This window comes from Haemorhous mexicanus, chromosome 11 (assembly GCF_027477595.1).
Source record: "Haemorhous mexicanus isolate bHaeMex1 chromosome 11, bHaeMex1.pri, whole genome shotgun sequence".
Taxonomy (NCBI): Eukaryota; Metazoa; Chordata; class Aves; order Passeriformes; family Fringillidae; genus Haemorhous; species Haemorhous mexicanus.
Window position 1 is genome coordinate 10,376,929 of NC_082351.1, and position 22,612 is coordinate 10,399,540.

General features: G+C 41.1%; 1 protein-coding gene across 2 annotated transcripts in view; it reads right to left on the reverse strand.

The window, feature by feature from the left end:
* DCP1A (decapping mRNA 1A) overlaps positions 1-8,197 on the reverse strand; it is a 31,926-nt gene extending 23,729 nt beyond the window's left edge. For both annotated transcript variants that reach the window (XM_059856385.1, XM_059856386.1), the window contains exons 1-3: positions 8,015-8,197; positions 7,029-7,069; positions 5,096-5,223 (exon numbers count right to left, since the gene is read on the reverse strand). In XM_059856385.1, coding sequence (XP_059712368.1) covers positions 5,096-5,223; positions 7,029-7,069; positions 8,015-8,149 — 304 coding nt within the window. In that variant the 5' untranslated portion in view covers positions 8,150-8,197. The remainder of the gene's footprint in view (positions 1-5,095; positions 5,224-7,028; positions 7,070-8,014) is intronic.
* Positions 8,198-22,612: the final 14,415 nt, after the last annotated feature.

Here is a 22,612-nt window from a genome sequence, read left to right on the forward strand (position 1 = left end):
TTCAAAGAGATGATTTGTTTAAAACGTCCCTTAACTAGCTGGAAGAGCTGGTAGAAGGGAGAGAAAAGTTCTATTTTACAGGTCCAATTTTGATGTTGCCATAAATGAAGCAGAATAACTGAACAGGAGTTTTTCAACCTCCTGAAAGAAAAGGACCTGTATTTTGAAACTCCTCCTATAATGTAACCATGGAAAACAACCCCATCTCACTTCCATAAAGAAAAGCACATATATGCATCATTTTACACCTCAAACAGAGTTTGAGGTAAAATAAAGATCTCTCTCTTAAAGCTTGTATTAACTCTATCAGCAATGTCAGCTGAAAAGCCACCTCTCCTCAGTCAGTCAGCTCTGTATCACTGACATTCTTCATATTTATTTCCTACATGTAGATATTAGCCTGTTTTATATTAGATATAGACTTACAAATGTTTAGAATGACAGAAGAAAACCTCTTGCAGTTAGAGCGCTCTCTTTCAGGTCAAACAATGTATTTTTAGAACATCTCTACAGTTTTCAATCATTCCCCCCCCCCCCCCCCCCCCCCAGCTTGCATTGCTTCTTCTGCTATGAAGATATGAAGAAAAGGCTCCTTTCTTATCTCAGACTAAACCACTGGGTTAATGTGCTTGCTGGAGAGCCAGGCAGCCTCAGCAATCATAGATATGTTACACTTAATGGAACATGTGTGATAAGAGACTTTCCTTACCAGCTTTGAAACCAGTCAGGAGCTCTTTGAAACACTTCTAATGCAACTCATTTCTCTTTTGCTGTTCAGGATACAAGTTGTTTTCATCAATAATACAACAAGACCAGAAGACAGCACTTTGTAACTGAGTTTTCCACTTATATGTATAAACCTCTCCAAAATCCATTATTTTTGTATTACTAACTCTTACCTTGAACAGGAATAAGAAGCAAGGAAAAAACCACACCACCACAAAAACCCCACACCAAACAAGGACCATTTATTTTAATGCCCAACTTTTTTGCTAAACATCTGTCTTTTCTGCACCATGGAAATCAGCCTGCCTGACCTCCCAAATGAACTGGCTTGGATTAAAAACCCTTTTTATCAAGAGCAACACCACCTATACAAGGGAAAAGTTATAAGTGAGAAAGGCTCAGAAGAATCTTTCCTGCAGACTTTAGGAGGTAAGTTCAATAGTGCTTAAAACTTGGACTAATTTTCCTTAGTTATTAAGCACACTATTAACTAACAGCTCCAGAATCTCACATTACAGATTGAAAGGAAGTACTGAACTTCAGACTAGACTGCTATTACTGTTACTGGCTGAACTGTATGCATTTTTTAAAATAGAGTTTAATATGCTTTCCACAAAACACAGACAAGAGAAAACAAGCTTAGGTTCTTTACCAAAAAAAAAAAAAACAAACCCAAAAGTCAGTGGGATTCAGTATTTAATGAACAAATAATCTGAGTTCTCTAAACAATGTGCATGTGTCCAGAGAGAGAGCTCAACAAGGATCAAATATACCTGGCAATACCTATTCCAGACGAAGAAATAATAAATGACATATTAAGTATGGAGTATAATCTCAACAATTTACCTTTTAAGAGTAATTCTAATTTAAAAATATGTTACAGTAAGTCACACAATCTCTTTTCAGTTTGATAATTTCTTATCTGTTTATGTTTGGTGATATTTGCTTTCCTTAATTCCTTATAACAGTGAAAACAAGAATACCTTATTTCTATTTACCACTGCAAGTGGTATAAAGTCTCACAGTTTCTTAGTCACATTCTTATAATCTTTGTTTTAGGGTCTCATGCCCAACCAAATAAATGGCGTAAGTTTTGGGGCAGCATTATATCCAACTTTTTGCATTTGATATTCTTTTGGGGTTGGAACCACATTATGTAGCCAGAATAATTTTGAGAACAAAAATTCTGGAGTGAGGAAAGATTTCCCCATTAAAAGCTGAAATACGAAAAAGGTAGGATTGGGATGGGGGGAACGTCACAGAATAATAAAATTGATCCAAATGTCTTCCAGTGTGCTCAGAGAACAGTAAAAGGCAGATATAAGAAAGGTATTCTATCTGCTCTCCTTCAAGAATGCCCATGGAAGTTTCCTTCATCCCCCACCCTGCCAAAAATAGGAGGATTCCCCTCAAGGCTGTGAAAATCAATAATTTCCTGTAAGAATAAAATGGCCATTATCCAGTCTTGGTGTAAGAGTATGAAAATGCCTCTGTGCAATTGGATAAAGTATCTCATGTCTACAGCTTAACAAAGTTCTGATATGCAGCAAACCAACAAAGCCTTAGTATAGTAAGAGTGTTTGAAGAAATCAAACTACAAAAGAACAGTAAAACCCCACCAAAATATTATGATCTAGTATGACAGGCAAATCGTTCTTACAGCTTCCAGCCAAGCAAAAACAATGTCTGTAGAGCGCTTGCAAAGTTCCTCACATAAGTCATTAGCAGCTTGGAGCAGGTTACTTGTTGTCCCAGAACAGCTCCTGTGCTGCTGAAGACAGAAATGCCAGAGGTCTGATCTGCTGCACAGAACAGACTTGGCCTCATTTTAAGACAAGACAGAATGCCAGGACAAAGTGAAAACATGAAATTTGTAAAACACTAGTATCACATTGAATACAAATATTGTTGACACGGAACCATCCCCAAATGCATGGTGACACAATTTTGCTTTGATCACCTTCTACTTTTCTACCATGCCCTGGTGAAGCACAAATCTCTATTTTTTACTGATCCTGTTCAATGTAACTGCAGAGGCACAAAGTACCTATTTGTCTCTGACAAACAGCACTATTAACATGATTTTAGGTTTTTACTGGATAGTCTGAGCCATCACCCATTAAGCTAAGGAAACAGAATCAGCAGTTTTATCACTCATACAGGTTTTCTAATGATGACAGGAGATTTCTTCAAGGATACAGTAAAAGCCACTGTACAAGACAAGGGGTTGTGTAAGAGGAAGCTTTTCCTTACACAAACTAGCAGTCCATCCTCTTTCAGTCATTAAGGGTTCTCAGAAGAAGTTCACCTTAAGCCATTAGAGACACATGACATTAAGCCCTTGGAAATACACAGTATAGTAACCACTGGCTAAAACCTTTGATTTGAATTAGTTCCAAAAATGTAAAGGTTTTTCATGCCAGCAGGCAACTGAGCAGAAGTGGAGATCCTTCCGCATGAAGAGAACTCGGACAAGAATCCCCTGATCCACCCAGACAAACAAAACACACACGTGTTGAAATTTGTCTGCAAATCCAAATTTGCCTGCAAATTCACAAATACTGTGCAAATAGTGGCAAACAGCTTTAACACAATTCAACCATATAATTTGTTTTCTAACTCTTTTGGAGGACAGAAAATTTAGAAAACCTTATGTAAGGAAAATAATCCAAACCAAAACAGCTTAATGCAAAATGTAAGGGAGTAAGTGATGTGGAAATAAGGAATAAAAAGCTTAGATGCCATTTTCAATACTTTTAAGCTGTATTTGAACAAAGTGAACACACTCAGAGGGCATGAAAACTCATCTGCAGTTTATTTGTGGCACCTGAGAAAATAACTCATGACATACTAGCTGCACTAGACACCTTCCATCTGCAATCACTGGAGACAGGATGGGGTAATGAAAGATGGGACAGTTTCTGACCAAAGTCTTTTAAAATGTCAATGGCAAAGAAATAAGAGGAAAAAAAAAACCAACTCCTGATTAATTCAGAATGCAACTCTCACATCCAGTCTGTAATTTCTTCCTTTCTGACCTTTGTATGATTTCCTCCCTTCCTTGTACTCTTCTATGTCATCTCTATCCTAAACCCATGAGCCTCCCACAGATCTTACACACTTCTGTCCCACAGGAAAAGGAGAGCTTTTATCAAGGAAAACAATTGGCTTCAGGGGTTTCTAATGAACTCACACACAACCTATACCTTCTCTGATTACAACTACCTGAAAGGAGGCTGTAGCAAGGTGCTGCCTGCTCTCTCCTCCCAACTAAGAAGTAATGGGACAGGAGTGAATGGCCTCGATTTGTGCCACCTGAGGTTTAGATTGGGTATTAGGAAAAGTTTCTTCATGGAAAGGGTTGTCAAGCCCTGGAACAGTGCCCAGGGCAGTGGTGGAGCCACCATCCCTGGAGGTATTTAAAGGATGGGTAGATGTGGCACTGAGCGATATGGGTTAGTGGTGGACTGTGCAGTGCTGGGTTAATGGTTTGGTATGATGATCTTAAAGGTATTTTCCAACCTAAATGATTCTGTGATTCCTTCTCTGAATGATCCTCTAGTCACTGTCACACACCATGGTGATTCCACAGCAGCTCCTGCTTCCTTATACTATCAGTAGTCCCACCAAATGAATCAACCTCTTTCTTCCCTTATGTCAACAATCTCAGAGCTGCAATTCTTTCCTGACACCTTAAGGTCTATCTTATCCCTACTGCCTCCATCTACAGCTCCTCTTCTTTGCAAACCAAGCAATCTGCTCAAACACCCAACTCAACACTGTACTTCTCCCAGTCTGTTGCCAGTCACTTCCCTAACCTCCTAGAATTTTGAACTTACTGATCAGTTTTGACTCTTTCCTCTTTGTGACACCTATGGAAGGAAGATGGTTAAGATTATGAAGCAGAGGAGATCATCTGCCTTAGGCTGTTCTTTGCCATCATGATGGAATCTATCCTGCTTCTTACAGATCCCAGAGGTCTTCCAGGGGGAAAAAAAGGAAGGGATTAACATCTGACTGGTCTGTTAGGTACACCAAAGCACAGCCAAAGCAGTGTTCCCATCAAGGAGACATTCTGATGGAGGAGGGAGATACATTTAGATCAAACCTACAGATCATTAATTAAAGACCAGAGCAACATTGCACTTTGGTAGTATATTTGCTTTTTACTGAAAGCAGGCAGTAATGATAATATAATAGACCAGCTATTTAAGTAAATTTAGCATTGTAGACAGAAAACATCACCAGATATTTCACTGGAACCCTCCCCATTACATTATATTTGAAACAGACATCACAGTAATCAGAAGTGATCCGGGTTATAAAACTGAACCTGAAGTTTATTTGGATTAGAGAAAGTTATACTCACAGCTGGCATTTCTGTAGAGCAGAAAAGGTTCATGGAGCTGAAACTCCAAATCTTTATTTACTGGCTCAACCAGGTTGTGCATATTCAGTCGATTCACTATTGTAAAACCATGATAAGGAGAAGCTGACCTATTGTGTCAATTAAAACAAAACCAAAGATTAATATCTTCATCAACAAAAGTAATTTTCTGAAACCAAGTTACAAATTTAACTTCCAATATCCATTGCTTTATTATGTGAAGCTTTAGTAGTCCTGCAGCTCTCACAGTTGTTTTTCTATGCCATTTCTTGGCATGCCACCTAATTTCAATTTCAAACTACACTTACCTCAAAGCAGGATTAGGATTAACATTAGAGTTCTACACTGTTAAACTGCTGAATCAAAGATATGCCTCTGAAAAATCTATTCAAAAAAACTAGGGCAGGTCCACCATTAAAATGCAAATGTATTCAATACTTGACATAAGATCATTTTGAGGCATTTCAGAATTTTTTTTATCAGAGGAGAAAAACCAAACCATTTACACAGCACCGTTACCTTACTGTAAACAGACATGACAATAAAAAAGAGCTGCTGTCTTAAATAGCATGAAGTACACTTACAGGGGGAACCATAAACAGTGATTTCTTCCTAAAGGGAGACTCTGGAAATAAGGACTTCACCCAGTGTCCTGAAAATAAATTATTCAGAATTGTATTGCTTAGTGAAGCAATTTTTATTTATCTACTTTTTTTCTGGACACCAAGTGGAAACAGAGAACACTGAGCAAGCACAGAAAGTTCAAGACAGTTTTAGATCTGTTTTCTCTTGCTGCATGAATGTCCTGTCAGCACTCAGCTGTGCCTGTAAACTGGTGTATAACCAACAGCAGCAGCACAATGAAGTCAGGCTAAAAATCAGACACAGTTAGCTGGTAAACATAAATATTTCTGTAACAATATGGCCACCTTTACCTAATGATTTACAACAAAAATCTGTCAAGAGCTTCCAAGAACAGGGTAAACAACCATTACCATCACAACTGAATCTCTTAATGCACCACAGAGAACTTGTCTGAAATCATCAGCTAGTGACACTGAAAGCTTTTGCTTTGGTTTTTGATTTTTTTTTTTAAAGTTTGGTTCACTTTCTTACACTAAGTATTTAAAAACTGGGAGCTGAAGTAGCAGGAAGTGGTTACTCAAATCCCTACACAGTGCCATGATAAAATACTGTAATGACCAAACTATGACAGTCTGCTTCAGGATGGCTTAAGTCTGCATTATTTCTATTTCTTACCTTCAACAGAGTGTTATTTCATTAAGATTTTTTTTATTTGCCTATAATTTAAAACTTAAACTTATGACTGATTTTATGGGCTGGTTCTCCTCCTCACCCCTTTTACCTGTCGTAGAGAACTGGAAACTTCTTCCATGGTTTTGACAGGAAATCAAATAGCCCCCAAAACCAGACACTACAAAATGTCCAGCTTTTGGGCAACTTTATCCACTTACAAAAATTTATGCCATAGTCCAGGAGTAAATTAAAACATACTATTTAATTTCTCATCTCTACTGTTTTCATGATCAGCTTCATGGATTTTAGGAGACAAAGGGAGACTTGGCACTTAACAAACTCAATGGACTAACAAATGCTACTGGATTAATAAAATAAGCTCAATAAACCAGGTTTTTTTGGGGTACATATGTGGCATTCAGGTTTTATGCTTTCTCAGCAATACTTTTAGGGGCTTTTGACAGAGTTATTCACCCATGTGCAGAATTTATTCTTTTTGAGTGAGTACACAGCAGTTAACAGCTGGACAAGCAAAAAATGATGAGAATGAAAGCTCTGCAGGAAGCCATCTGGAGTTTGTTTTCTTAAGGAAAGAAAACAAATATCACCACCACTATATGCCCCCTCCCCCAAAAAACTAACCCAAACCAACCCTTACCTTTTATACACAAATAAGGTCCCTTCTATGTCGGTTTTCTCCTACAAAAAACAACAAATGCACTTCAGGGATGAGCTTGTTCACACAAGTAGGTTTTAGACAGTGTTTTAATGAGAGACTTACAATATCCTTATCTTTTCATAAGGTTTGACATCACAGGTCTAAAAATATGCTCTGCTATTTTCAGAAACTACCAATTTTTTTTTATTAGAAAGATTAGGAAGTTAAACCTGCTGCCAAAAGACTTTGCTCACTCTCTCTATGTGCCGATGTGATACACACACAGCGTTCCACAGCCTTCCCCTGCTGAGCCTGACGGGGCAGGCTCCAAATATCGCAGAGGCTGTGTTCCAGTTTTACTCCAAGGAGAACAGCACAGCATGGCAGGTCTGTGGCCATGGCTCTGTGTCAGACTCCAGCTTCCAGAGCAATCCTCACCACGGGCATGTGCGAGCAAAGTTGCTGCAGCTCCAGGGCTGCCCGTGACAGCGTGGAGTTCCCCGTACTCCCCTTTGTACGGCTCCGTGATGAACCCGGCAGTCGAGCCAAAACTGTGCTTCAATGCAATGACGAACACTCTCATCTCTTAAATCCCCCTCCTCCCGAATAAGGGCTCTGCGCAACAGGCGCGAGCAACAACAACAAAGTACGACTAAAAAAGAGAAAAAGTCAAGGACCACCACAGCCAAAGCGCCCTCCAGCCCCAGCGCTGCCCCGGTCCGAGGGGAAACGGCGCCGCCTCCCCGAGCGCACACACGGCCTCGCCTCTGCCTCTTCCTCCTCCTCTCCCCCTCCTTTTCTTTCTCTCCTCTCCCTCTCGCCTGCTCTCTCCGTCTCCTTCTCTCGCTCTCCCCCAGCACAAGCGGGGGAAAGCGCCCAAACCCCAAACTCCCCCTGGGCGAGCGCAGCCCCGCGCGGGCCCCGTGCGGGCGCGCCGGGCCAGGCGGCTGCCGGGGCACGGGCACGGCCGGGCCCGCCGGACTCACCCACTCGTTGTCCTTGGGGCTGAAGCTGTAGAGCGCAACCTGGCCGGTCACGTCGGCGATGCCGGTGATGAAGGGGTCGTGCCGCCGCAGGGCCGCCAGGCTCATCTCCTGCCCCGCTCTGCCCGCCGCCTCCATCTTGGATCGGGGCAGCCCCGCCCGCGGAACGGCAACAGCCGCGCCGGTGCAGCGGCGCGCCCGGCCCCGCCGCCGGCCGGAGCGCCCGGCCCGCGCCTGCAGTTCCGCCACCGGCCAGGGCCCACGCCCCGCCCCGCCGGCTCCTTCCCGGCCCCGCCGGGCCCTTCCCGGCCCCTTCCTGGGCCCCTCTTCTCAGCTCAGGACCCGCGGCCCCTTCCCGGGTCCCCGCTCCCCCGCCACAGCTCCGGTAACTGAAGGCTTGCAGGGCCGCGGGCTCTCGGCGGAGCCCCGTGGGCCTGGGGCAGGGCCGCGCCCCCGCCGGCACGCGTGGACAGGGCTGAGGGCCGGCCCTGGCATCCTGGTGTTATTTATTGAGCCCGTCAGTGATCCTGGGGCTCCGCGCTCTGCTGCAGGCTGCCTTGGGAAGCGCGATGGGCTCGGTCACAGGCTCAGGAGTTCTCTTCCAGCGCTTGGCGGGTGATGCTGTTTGCTCCCGTGTCTGACATTTGCTGGAGCGTCAGTAGTTCGCAGTCTGCAGTGGGATAGGGAGTTTTCAATGTTTTAGAAGAATTTGGGGATTAGATATTTCTTTCAGGTATAGTAAACATCCACAGATACGTTTCTCAGGTAAAGTAAAGGTACACAGGACAGCGAACGGTCATATGTAGTACTTAGCTACGTTTGCTGAAACAAGAACAAGGTAACATGCCGTGCACGGAGCTTTTTCCTGCACTTTTTTCAATTACTGGTGATTTTAGAAACAGGAAAGTATAGAATATTCATCAGGACCAAGGCATTAATTATTTCCAAGATAAGATCACTTTGGTTCAAGTATCTTTGTAGCATTTGATGTAATCTGACAGGAAAAAAACAGGTTTGTAAATTTCTAAACAAAACATTGTTCGTGGAAAGCTCCTGACCCTCCTGAGAATGTAAGGAATGTGTGCTGTGCTCTGTTTTACCACAGGTCATGTTGTTCTTTGTTGCAGGTGGACAAAGTTCTGGTTTTAATACAGCTTTACAGGATAGTCCTCTCCCACAGTGGCTGACATTTAATGCACCAACCATAAACAAGGACCCAGCAGTTGTGTGGTTCCACAAAATGTCTCTCTGTTAAGAAGTGGAAATATCAAGTTCCAGTCTAATATATTTTTTTAAACTGTAAAGTTTTTGGGGCAGAACAATAATGTGCCCGTTTTGGTGTCAAACAGTTCTAGTGTGAAGTAAAAATGCTTTTCTTAGGAAAAAAGTAATCTAGACAGAAAACTTCATCCTAGTAACTCACCCTTGAACCCCAGAGCATAAACATCAGTAAAAAACCTCAACAAAAGTCATATGGAATGTCTTCTATCTCCATAAATTGTCCCATGTCTCTGTAATGGTTTGACCACAGAAGAGCCTAATCCATAAAATTTGGGTTTTCCCTAGTTCTGTAGTATTTGTTCTTTAAGAAAATACTTAGATGTAAAATGTCTCATTGTTCTCTAACAGTTTATATAAGAGAAAGACAATAAGAGGAAATTAAACTTTGAAAACTATTTTATAGAGCAACAACATTCTAAGAACTCAGAAAGAAAATGACAAAAAATTTTAAAAAACCCCTTGTTCTAAGTGGCTTCTTAAATGTCTGCATTAAACTGCCCCTTTCTGCAAGATTACTGTAAAGAAAAGGTATCTTTCAAATTAAAAAACTTATTGGCAAAGGAAATTTTCTGCTGTGTGAGATCTCAGTTGGGAAAACTCCTTGGCTTCCTCTTAAAGGTGAATCCCAAGGAGCAGCAAGAAAGAAAGGGAAGCAGTGCTTCCTGGTTATGGATTGTTTTCCTCCTGCATCTGCTAATTCCAGTTCTGCATTTCAGTGGATTTATTCTCCTTGCCTGCCTTCACCATTGTTGCATTGGAATAAAATATTTTGTATCAGAAGCGATGCACAGCCTGTCCTCTGCCCCCTCAGCCTTGCAGCACAGCAAAATGTGTGTGCAGGCAGAGTCTTGGGCTGCACTGGGGAGCTGTAGCTGCTCAGTTGTGTGCTGGGAGTGTTGTGAGGTGCCAATCTCCCCAGGCTTCCCTGCAGCTGTGCTGGGGAAATGTTCCTGTCTCACTCCCTGCTCCTGGTTCTTGCACAGAGCCAGGCATGAGTGGGATGATGCACAGGATGCCCTTTTCATGTTTGCTCTGTGAGTGGGACAGATTCCATTTGTGCTTCAACAAGTGAAGAGAACATCATGTTTTATAGTTCACTTATACTGCTGAGGTTTTGTAGGACAGGATATGATAATTTATCCTAAATACTGTTGTCTACCTAATCTATGTAAATATTAAGGTAGATGAAGTAACAAAGACCCTCTTTTTCTCTTTCATTTCCTTGTGACGCCATGGCTGGGTCTCTGTTGGCAGTTCTGTTATACAAACTATTTTTCTGGCCCCTCTTTTTACACAGTAGATTACTGATGTATTCCCAGAGCTTATTTGGGCTGCAGTCACTCCTTTAAACTTCCTGCAGAAAAAGTCTTTATTCTTCAGTCCTTTTCTTTTTCCCTGGTTGGCTGAATATCCTCAGCAAAAGATTTATTGCTGCTGTTCAGATGAGGGAGAAGTGCAGCCCGTGCTCCCAGTCAGGGCATTCCTGTTATTACTCCAGGCTGAATTAGGGTCCAGGGAGTCCTACAAATCTGAGTGACTCACAGAGATTGTATTTTATCTTTACAGTTTTCCACTCAAAACAATTGCCAGATATGCCTGGTTTCATGAGCTGTTTTGCAAATGGCACACTTCTGTTGCTTTGTTTGCAGATGCTTTCTTTTTTTTTGTAATGGGAGGCAACTTCTGAACTATTGATTAATAATTGCATTGTTATCTATACCCTAAATTGCAGGATAATGACTGTAAATCTACAGACTGTTTATTTGGGCTGTTCTAGATAGGACAAAATGTCCTGGTCATAACTTCCTTAATAACTTAATGAACATTTATTTTGCATTTTAATTCTTTTAATAAAAACCAAAGGGCAGGGGATGTTAGAATTTTTGAAGTGCTGACATTTTATTTGAAAAACCCTTTTATTTCACAGGTGGCATTACTTGAGCAGTTTCCTCATTTGTATAAATATGGGATTAACTGTTCAGGTTCAATAGTTACCTTCCCTGGCAGTTGTTCTGTTCTTTGGAGGGCCAAGTGGATCAGCAGCCTTTCCTAGGAGTTCCAGCTTGCACTGTGCTCTCTCTGCACTAATGCTGCAGCCACAGGTACCTTATTGCATAGTCATGGTGACAGATATTTGTTTTTAGCTGTGCAAAATCATCTTCCTCCTTCAGAGGAAAGTTGTCCAAATTGCTACATATTAGCAGTACCCTAGGGCAGCAGTGTTAATCCAAACAGTTAAATTGGTGGGATAGGATGGTGAGCAAAGGGACTCCAGGTTTGGAAGGATCATCACATGGGAGTGACAAGGTTTTGTTCTGGGACTACCGACTTACCCAGCTGTAGGTAGGGATTTTTTCCTGTTTCCATGCTCTGTATAAAACAGAGGTAACTCAGAACTGCTTTGCATAACATCTGAGTTTCTCAGCTGTTGCAATACTGAAATGTGAATTTAACCTGAAGTTTGTTTGTAATGAAATAATGCAGTAATGATTCCATAAAGGAATGGATGAATTTAATTTTTCTTTTTTTCCCCTCCTTTTACAATTGGAAAAATCTTCTAGAAAATGTGAAGCATGAAACTTTAAAAAACCCATCACTTTCTGAAATAATATGGCTTAATAAAGTACAAGGAAAATGACAGAAAAAACAAAAGCAGTTAGCCATCTGTGTGTCCACTGACATTTTGGATATGAATGTAACCAACAGTTACAGTCCTTCCAAGACATTCTGAAATAATATTGAAAGAAAGAGAGAAAAGTCATGAAATTACAGTTACAATTCAATAAAAACAGAAGAATGAAAACACTCAATTCGATTTATACAGTGAAGCTACTCCCAGTATAAGAGGGTGAAATAGGTCACAGGCAGCCCTCCTTACATTGCTCAATAACATTAGAAGGCTTAATCATTTATGGATTATCTCCTAGAAACAATGATCTGGTGCAGACAGGTAATCCAATCTCCTCTATCTTTCTAACCTGGTTTGCCATTTCACAGGAGATTGTGGAAGGGTGGCAAGTTTTTCTAGGAAGACATTGCCTGCCAGCTTGAAACATGTAAATTGCTGGAATTTGCATCAAAATATGACAGCTCTTCTCTGATGAAGGTAGGTAGTGAAATTAGACAGGTAAAATGATTTTTTTTAACTAGGGCACAGAGGTTCAGCTGCAAATTGTATTGTGTTCACCCTTACTTAGAATCTGTTACTGATGGAGGAAAGAGAGAAGTTTATCATTGACATAAATCAGAACTAGAGAGAAAATGTTGTTCCTGGAACTCTGCATTTTGCATAATGTCCAGCAATATGTTTTTCCTGAGTAAATTTGTAGAAAAATTCAATTAGAGTTTATTTTTGAATGCAAGCCTTTCAGTGATGGCAGCTTCTGTAAGTCCATTGGATGCAGGTGTGCAGCTCAACTTTTACTGATTGATGTCCATGATGTGATATATTGGCTTTGAGCAAATATCTTTAGCTACTTCTGGGATATTTTATCTGGCTGTAGCCTCAAGGCCTGTTGTTGAATATATCAGGCTGTGCTAATTTCATTGCTGAAAATGAGCTCCATTGCAAATATTCATTGGTCAAAATATTGCAGTAGCAAAAGTGCACCATCAGTGATTTTCAAATGCTTATTTCATTTTGCATGTAGTTGCTGTTTTATTGCTATAATAATGTTAGGAAAAATATTCAATTACTATTACAAGCAGAGTAGCCTGTTCCCCTAGGTCTCCTTGTACAGTTAAAAAAAAAGAAAAAGGTAATTAGTTTAGCAAGGTCCTGCTCTGTACAGAACTGAGAAACACATCAGGAATAATTGTACATCATAGCAGTAACCCTGAGCCTTGAGAAAGCTACTTTAGTAGAACCATGTTAGTTTTTAACTCAGCCAATTTTTAATTACTGAGTGATTTACCTTAAATATACTGTATCAGCTTTATGGCATTATTGTGTATTTATATTTTTGTCTTCTTAAAACATCCCATTTTTCCTGAGCCACGTTTGATGGCTCCATGTAGCTGGCCCTTTAAATACTGGGACCATCACATAAATTTTAAAATGTAGGTTTTTATGTTTCTTTATCTCTGAAGCCTTGCTGTAAAATAGCAAGTCAGTATTCCTTTTAAATATTTTAAGAAATATTATTTTTATTTGTCAGTATTTTTCATTTAATATTTTGTTTTAATATTTAATTTAAAAATATTTTATCTTCTTGCAAAATATGCCCATATCAGAGCAATCATCTCCAAAATAGGTTAGATTAATTTTTTATGAGCAAATGTGTATTTTTCAATAGGCTTTTCTTGATGTGGTACTGTACTAATAAGGAAGATGCAACACAATTCTGAGAGTAAATAGCTTCTAGAGCTTTTCAGACATGACTGAAAACAAATACAATGTAAAACAGCCCGGTGGTTTGGGCTGCTTTTGATGCTTCTTGGGTTTTCCAGTGTCAGAGGAATGGGAATCAGCAAACCTGCGTTCCTCTCAGAGGTTATTAAACCACTGCAGCTCTCTCCACCTTCATTTTCTCAGCCATAAAATGAGTGCAATGTATTTAGTCATCATCATAAATTCAATTGGAATACTTTCTGAGGAGCAGCATAAGCAGTAGGCATTCTGGTGATATTTCACTAATCCAGGGAATGGCTGGTGGGATGCTGAAGGATCACAGAACCTCTCTGGAAGGTGAGGCAGCTGCTGCATTGGGTGCTGTCCCAGGACAAAGGAGCAGCTTTGGAGCTCTGCTCTGTCTGGGTGGGTGTCCTGGAGCCCCTCAGTGTCAGCCAACACCTCCTGTGGGTCTCATCTTCTGTGGGCTGAGAACAGGAACAGATACAGGTGCAGTGAGAGCCTGGAGCACAGCATCCCTTCCTTCCTGCTATGAGCACAGGGATCTTTGCTCTTTGCTTTGGCAGCTTTCTCCAGGATGTATCTTCTCCAAGAGTTTTCAGAGACATAAACCATGAGGATTGAATGTGTGTCGTGTGCTAAATTCTGCCTCTGTCAGTTGCAGTCAAGAAACCATAATGTGCTCCTGCTTTGAAATGCAGTTCTGAGGTAGAGCCACCCATTCTGGATGGCCTTCCTGCAAGGGCTGAGGTGGGGAGGAGTCACTGTTACATCATGACTAAGGAAATAAACTGGATGAGATCCTCACCTCTTATTTGGCCACTTTCCTCCAATTCAGTTCTGGCTGATGGAGAATTTCTTTGCTGCAGTCACTCAGAAAAGAGCCATAAAGTTGTGTGATGAAGTTCATCAGGGGAGCCCTGTGGATAAGGTGTATGAGGGGTGGCACAGGAAGGGCATTTCAGGGGAAAGCATTCACACACAGTGCTGTGGAAATTTGCAACCAAACTGGAGCAAAGCTTAGCTAAGATGCAGCTGGAGCTCAGGCCTGAAGGGCTCTGGTGGAAGTGCAATTGCAGCTTTTTAATTTTGGAACCTCATGTCCCTTGACATTGGTGTTCGAAAACAAATGATCTAATAGTTATGAAGTATTAAAGAACAAAAGCAGCAGCATCTTATTTAATTAATTTCAAATGGGTTGTGTGCAGTTGCATGTGTAAAGAGAAATGGCAGTCAGCTATTTCCTGCAGAATCTTCTACAAAATCCTGTGTACAGATTACCTGAATTTTCATTTGGAAAAATAAGTAGAAATTGGGAGATTATTCTACAAATTAGGTTGCTTGCTTTGGTGTGTTTTCAAAGAAAAAAAGGATTAACTAATAGATTGTGTGTTGAAACCATCCCTTGCATTCAGACAAGAATTTCTTTGCCAGAGGTACATGATAATAAAATTAATTTTGTATGTGGAATTAGTGCATGGAAATGCTGAATATAAAGAGCTTGTGTAGGGGTGGTATATTTTGTCAGGTAAGGATTGGCAAGCTGATGAACAGCTCTCCAATAGGTTGTAATAATCTCAAATAATTATTTCAAGACCTCTTGATTACCAGTTTTCATGACAGGCTGTAATAGGTTCTTTCAAGACTCTCATGGTCAGTACAACTAGTTCTCATTTTCAGAATTACTGCCTCATCTCAAGTCTGTACAAACCATGTGATTTTCAAAACAATTAAATGTAACAGACTTTGAGAGCTGCAGTGTAAACAATGCACAGATGCACCAACAGCTGAAGGACCACATCTCCTCTTGCTTTTTCCTTCTGGTGTGACTCCTTGCAGAGCTGGCAGGTTGAGCTGGGCCCTGCAGTCCCAGGGTGACACAGTGCCTGCCTGCCTGCCCAGCTCCTCCTCTGCCCCTGAGTGCAATCTGGGGCTGCTGACAGCTGGCACAGAAAGCAGGCATGGGGAGCTGAAACTCGCCATGCTGGCCTTTCCTGTCCCTGTGTGCTCCTGACATTGCTCAGACACAGACAGGCCATTGTTACACAGTTTGACACTTCCATGACAAAAAGCCCTGTCAGCCAGGAGAAGTGAATTCCACAAGTGATGAGCTTTCCACAGGGCAGGAGTGGCCAGAGCCCACCATGTACCCAACAGACAAAGACTCAAAATCAGCTACCAAAACAGAACAAAATGTTGCCTGTGTGAAATATTTTCACTCTGAGATAAAAGTGGATTAAGAAAAATTCTGATCAGCTCTGTTTTCACGATGGATTAGTTATGTGAGTGATCAGGGGCTGCTGTGTCTGGGAGGTAAGCTGGGTACAGAGGAGAGCTGGTAGTGCTCCTGCAGAGCATAGAAAGGGAGCTGAGGGAAAGGCTCTTCCTCCTGCCCTTGCTAGCAAGAGTGTCCACACAGGAGCAGCAGGGGAGCTCAGGCTGAGGGAAGGTCTAGGAGACAAAACCAGGCATGTCTTTGTGATGTGTTGTGTGGGAAGGGGACTGTTTGACTGGTCATATCATGGGCATATGTTTTGGTAAGATTCTCCCTTTATATTCTCTTTTGGTGTTTGGGGTTTTTTTTCGGACTTGTTCTTAAATTCCAGCTGTAGTGGAGGCTGGCCAAGCAGGCTGTCCAAAGCTCTAAGATTTAGCACTTCAGGGCCACTGTGATTCATGAGCTTCTGTGACACAAGAGCCAGGCAATGCTGTTGGCTTACAAACAGCTGTTGGGAATGCTTAAGTTAAAAGGGTTATTCTTGTTCCTTTAGAAAATCCCCCTAATATTGTGTAATATCTGGATTTTTACTTTATCCAGCCTCAGATATTTCCTTCATAGGCTCTTGCCTACTTCATGGTACTTCTTTAGTGGTGACACTTCTGCAAAGTGCTGCCTGTGGCTTGGTGGCACCAAGCCAACTGCTGAGATGTTTGAAGGGTAGTAACTATTTATTTGAGTTTAAACAATTAAAGGCTCAGTAAGGGAAATCCACTGCAAGTGAAAGATGGTAACTGAAACACTGACTTTACCAGAAAAGCATGACTGCCACAATGGGGGCACTTTGTCAAACACTTGGACAAAGAAAAAAATAAATGTGTAGTAATGAAGAAAATTGTACAATGGTGTTTTATTACCATCATGTCAGGAGAACAGAGAGACTTATTAAAATTACATCAATCCCCATCAGTTCTTTATAACCTTGAAAAAAAATCAGAGAAGAAGATATGGAAATTGTCTATATTCTGTCTCTTTAAGTTGATTTTTCATCTGGATCTCTAGTTGGAATTTCATTATTAATGTTTGCAAAAACGTATTCTGGTATATGGGCTATTTGCAAACTGTTCACTGGGATTATTATTTAAAATTTCTCTTAATTGTAATTTTAAGCAGAATTGTGCTGGTTTTTGAAATGCTCCCAAAACCATCAAGTGCTCTCCAGAGGATGTGCTAATGAGGCATATAATGGAACATCAGGATGAATTTTTTATTTTAATTTTTACATTAGAAGGTTATTTTTTTATACTTTTGTTACCTGTTTCTCATTATAAACAAGCTATCATTAGAAAATGTTTACCTTGTAAAATTATCAGAGATGAATGTCTTGCTTATCTGAATTTAGGCAAGGGGATACAGTAGCAGCAGGGCTTCTGTTATAATCAGCAAAAAGGTAACAGAGGAAAAAGGCAACTGAAGTGTAGATCTGTAACAAGATCTTCTGTTAGTTCAGGGATTTTTGAGGCTTCTCTAGTCTCTATGGGACCCTTTTTGGTTTTTTTTAATATTTCATCTGGAACTGCCTTTGTTTGCATTTCCACTGAGCTTATGCAAGAGAGGAAATTTGCAAATCTGTATAACTTAATTTTTCCAATGGAAACTGCTGATAAATTGTGGCTATTGTGGGCTTCACTCATCTGTGTAATCCAGGGGAGCTGTTCCCAGCTTTAGTCTGGATGTGGCTGACTCAGAGTGACCTCAGTGATGGCTGCTAAGGACTGGTGGTTGAGCCCAGGAATGCTCCCAGTGCTAGCACCAGTGCTGTTTAGGGAGCATCTAAATCTGTTCACTGACTACTCAGTGGTTGAGGTGTGTGGCTGTTTGAAAATGCTCATTTTGTGACCTTTGGCTTGCATCCAGGACCTATTTCAGTCCTGACCTTTGGCTTGTATCTTGCTTTCTGGCTTGGGCTCTTGACCTTTGGTATTTAGCCTGACTGCTGGCCTTTGGGTGCCAGATCACCTCCTGTCCTAGCCTTGGGTTCCAGTTTTGGATATTAGCTCTAACAGCTTCTTGCAGCTTGGCACTTAAATCTTATATGTGCTTTTGAAATTTTCCCCTTAGGGCACCAATTGTACTTCTTACATTTCTTTTTCAGCCTTTATGTAAAACTCTTGTAATCAGAGCAGCTCGATTCTAAATGCATCCCTTCCCTTGTGGCTCATTAAATGGAGGAAGCAGAGCTGTCTGGACACTCTTCCAGGAATCCCTGGTTCCTGCTCACCATGGGGAGTCTCTTGGTTTCCTTTGTGTTCACACTTGTGTGATGTGCAGGTGGGTGGGTGCCCACCAGCACAGCCTCAGCCCCAGCTGGCCATGGTTGGGCATCCAAAAAGCCAAAAGGAGTGCAAGCCTGATAAATCCCAGCATCCTGTTTGCTACAAATCTGTTGTTGAGAGAGCAACCTGAAAATTTGACCGAATGTGTAAGAATTAAAACCTCTCATAAATTAATATTACATCAGTCAATTTCCTCCTAAAACATGATATATGAAATGACAGCAAAAACATGTCTGAGGAAGATAAACACAACCCCAAGGTCTCTATGGTATTTTCAGTAAAAGCATCACAAGGTTCTGTTGCTTTTGGAGGTCAGATGGCAAGCTTCATGTTCACAGTTGTGACTACATGCTCATGTGAGTTTGTTTCCCTGGCTTTGCAGGGACTGTTTGCATGAATAACCACTCCTGCAGAGTGAATAAAGGCATTTGCAATCTGGTCCCAGCTGGAAACTTATTTCTGAAGCCAGTTCACTCTCTTCATAAAGCACAGATTCTTTATTTTATCTTGTTCTGTGTTTAGTTCACACAATTTGAAATCTTTAGGTTGATTGCTATGCCATTCCAAATCGCTTGGTACTGGAAGAGATGTATATTTTATAGTTCTTGATTCTTTCCCAACACATATTTGGAATAGAGATATTCTTGCCTGGGAGGAGAAGGGTAATTGCTGCCTGCCTGGATATCAGTTAATTAGCAGTCTCCTCACCGGTGGACGCCTGGCTAAATTCACTCTTTTGCTGAGTAATTTATTAAATAACTACAAGTCTATTCAGGCAGCCTCAACAGTATTTTATAACAAAGCACTAATTACTTGATATATTTAATAGCAAAAAAGATGTGAGGAAGTACATGGCATATATTCTCAGTGGCTTACCAACCTTTGTCTCACACCTTGCTCTTGGAGCACAGAGCTCAGTGAATTAGACCCAGTCATTCCTCAAGTGAGGATGTGAGCATCATTTTACAGGACTTACTGACTGTCCTTTTCTTCCTCAATTAAGGCAATCCTGGCCTTGTTTGGAATGCAGAAGAACATTTCAAACAGGAATCCCTGTCATAGCCTCAGCAAGGCTGCTTAGATAGGGAGAACCAGCTCTGCTAAGTGCTGACACTTGTGCAGAGGCTGGGGAAGTGGACAGAGGAAGTGCCAGATAAGCCCAGTGTGGGGCTGCCCTGCCACAGCCTGTGTGGTGCTGCTGTCATTAACGTGCCACTGCCTCGGGGACAGCGCTGGCCCCAGCCCACATCACTCGGCAGCTGTCAGGTGGATAAGACAAGCTGGCTGGGGAATGCACCAAGATAATCACAGCAAGGTGAAGTTGAGTCTCACACGTGAGCTGCTCTGAGTGCTCCTAGCAAAGGAGGCTTTATTCTGCAGCACAGAGAGCAGATGGACTCTGTGACTGCTCTTAGGGTTTCTGGGGGAGAATTCAATACATATGGTCTGGAATCAACACCTCATTTGTCAGTTCTAGTCACATCATTACACCCTCCCACCCCCCTAATTTTTGCTGTTTTACAAACAGAACATCTCCTGGTAGCAGGTATGTGTAAAGGCAGCATTCTGAAATTTGCCAGCTCTTTATCCCTTTTGCTGAACTCCTGCTGGAATCCAAAAGCCCAATTTCTTTTCTTCTTTTCCTGCAGGGTACAAGCAGCTGTTATTTTGAAAAGAGAGGCTCTGTAGCATAGTCATTCTTCTCAGCAATTTGAAAAATAAGCACAGGCTTTTTGTTACTTTTAATGTCTTATCAGATGATTTCTGTTTTGATCTATAAAACATACTACTGTATAAGTAGTGAAAATGGAAGTTTGGTAGATTTGAGAGTTGAGTCTAACTCTGTTTTAAGACCAGTTCTGGCAACACATTTAAGACATCTTAATACACAAAAGGTGTTCACAGATGTTTCCTAGGTATTACTGAGAGTCAGTTTTAATGCTGGGATTTGCTGAGTGGGGAAGAAGCACACTCCTATTTTTGGGAACTCCTTTCCCCTACATGCTTCCTTCAAAACTCAGCACTTTAACAAGTGTTAAACATTATTCTACACAGCATTGTAGTTCATCTGCTGCAGCTTTTATTTTTTTTTTTCCTTCAGGGAAACCAAGTTTTAACTCCACATTTTTGTGTACTGAATAGCTGAATGTGCTGCAGATTAATTTGAAGAGACTCCCATTACAAGTAACTGTAATAAAACTGGGGACCTGGCTTGCTAACTCTAGTTTAAATGTATATGACTGTATTTCATGGTATGGTCATAGAAAAGCATGAAAAACCATCCATTTAAAAAATAATTTACATTTTAGTTTCTTAAAGAACTTTGCTGCTACATTTTGAATTTCTATTAAATCGTGAAGCTTTGTTTTCTGTTAAATGTGTATGGTACAAAGAAAGAAACTATCATTTTAGATATTTATACATAATAGGCAGAGACCTAAATGATATATTTTGATGTCTGTTAGTTCTTCCTTGACTAAACACCAGCCCCTGCTTTAGAGGTGTTTGTGGTGGGAAAGTTGTGCTCTTTCATCCAAGAGTATTAGAATATTAAATATACATATATTTCTGTGCAGTAAACAGCACAGAAAAGGAATTTTTCATAATGAAGGCAACTAACTCACACCAGGACCAAAATGTGTTAAAGAACAGGATTGACACTGTCATATCAACTGACATGGCACTGTCCTCTTGTTAGAGCCCAGAAATCTGAGTCTGTAAAAGGGGTGTGAGCAACACAGACCAGATCATCTTTGGACTTTAGCAGGTTGGACCTTGAGTCAGTTCAGAACATTTTTCATATGAACAGCAAAACTGAACTGGTCTGAATGGTAAAGGAGAAGCAGGACCCCATGGTCCCATAAACACATTTTTAAAAATTTATTTAAAGGAGTAGTCAGTTTTTGAGGCAGAAGGGGTTAGTAATAGTACTTTAGAATTCTGATGCTCCCTTTCTTATTTAATATAAACCTCCTTACTAAAATGTTATTAAATGTTGTTTAGAATGCTTTCATTAAAATTAAATGGTTGAGTGGAATTAAAGAGTTACACTGAATAATTCAGCAGTCTTTCAGATGAAGGGTTCAGTTTGCTCTTTGGGAAGGTCTGGAGGATTGTTCATCACTGTCGCAGCTCCTGTACCTCATTGACCACTGGAGTTGCTGTATTTTGTTTTTGCAAAAGAAGCTGAAGTTTTATTTCATCCTGAGTTGTTCACACTGACTGGATGCACAGTTTCAGGTGTTTCAGCAATGTATGTAAAGATCATTGGTTTGAGAGAAGCAAGTTTTATGGATTCCTTATATTTGATGTTGCATAGGACTTGTACCATGCATAGTAGACTTTGTAACTCAGTTTTAATTCTGATATTTTAGAAAGCACACCTATGACTTGAGAGATAGAAAAGTCATTGAAGCTTTTCTTGTCCTTTGCTCTCAGGCTTTGACTTCTCCCTTGCATTTCTCATTATTCATTAATACTGACATGCTGACTGATACATTTTATGCTGCACAGACACTCCATATGTATGAGAAAGACCTGTCAAAGCATAGGAGGCTTTTTTTTCTCCACTGAATTGATTATCTTCAAAGTCCTGGCCCATATCTATTTTTAATTTTTTTTTTTCCAACAAGATCTTTCTATTTTTCAGGGGATCAAAGATGGCTTTATACCAGCCTGTGTCCACAGCTGAGGGATCAGCCTTAAGAAGGTGTTGGTTTAGGATGTGCTACAGGGTTGGATGTACAACTGCACAACCTCCACACTGATGGCAGAGGTTAAATTGCCTTTAATCTCCACATATATACTAGTGAGGAGTCATTCTGGCTCTTATTTTTTCACTTTAATTCTTGTCTACTTCATAGATCATACCCTTAGAACTAATCTAATGACCTTCAGGAAGAAATTAATATAATTTTTCAACTAGACAAAAAATTGCAAAACTATTGTGAGAAATTCCATTTTACCTCATCTGTTTGTGGACAAGTGTCTGTATTTCAGCCTGGCTCAGAGGCACTTCCTCTGCTCTGTCACTCCCTGCACAAGCAGCTGGAATGGCTCCATCCCTGCATTCTGCATGGAAGTGGCTCCTTTTCCTCTGGCCACTGGTGGACAGGGAGAGGCACAGGGCAGTGGCAGCAGCATCCCCCACGAGGTGATTTTGCTGCTGTTCCATATCCCTGGATGTAGCAGGCTTCCCCTGCTATGAGTCTGGGTGCATTGCAGGAAAAGCTGATGATGCCTTTGACCAGAGGATTCCCACCTTGCAGAGCTGGGGATGAGTGCTCTCCATGACCTTGCTTCTCTCAAATCCCTTTTGCACTGTTTTGAAACAGCACTGAGCCCAACCAAGTGGAAGTTCCAACATCATTTCCAGCTCAGGCAGAGAGCATGCTGACCTTGCCCAGACTTCATGC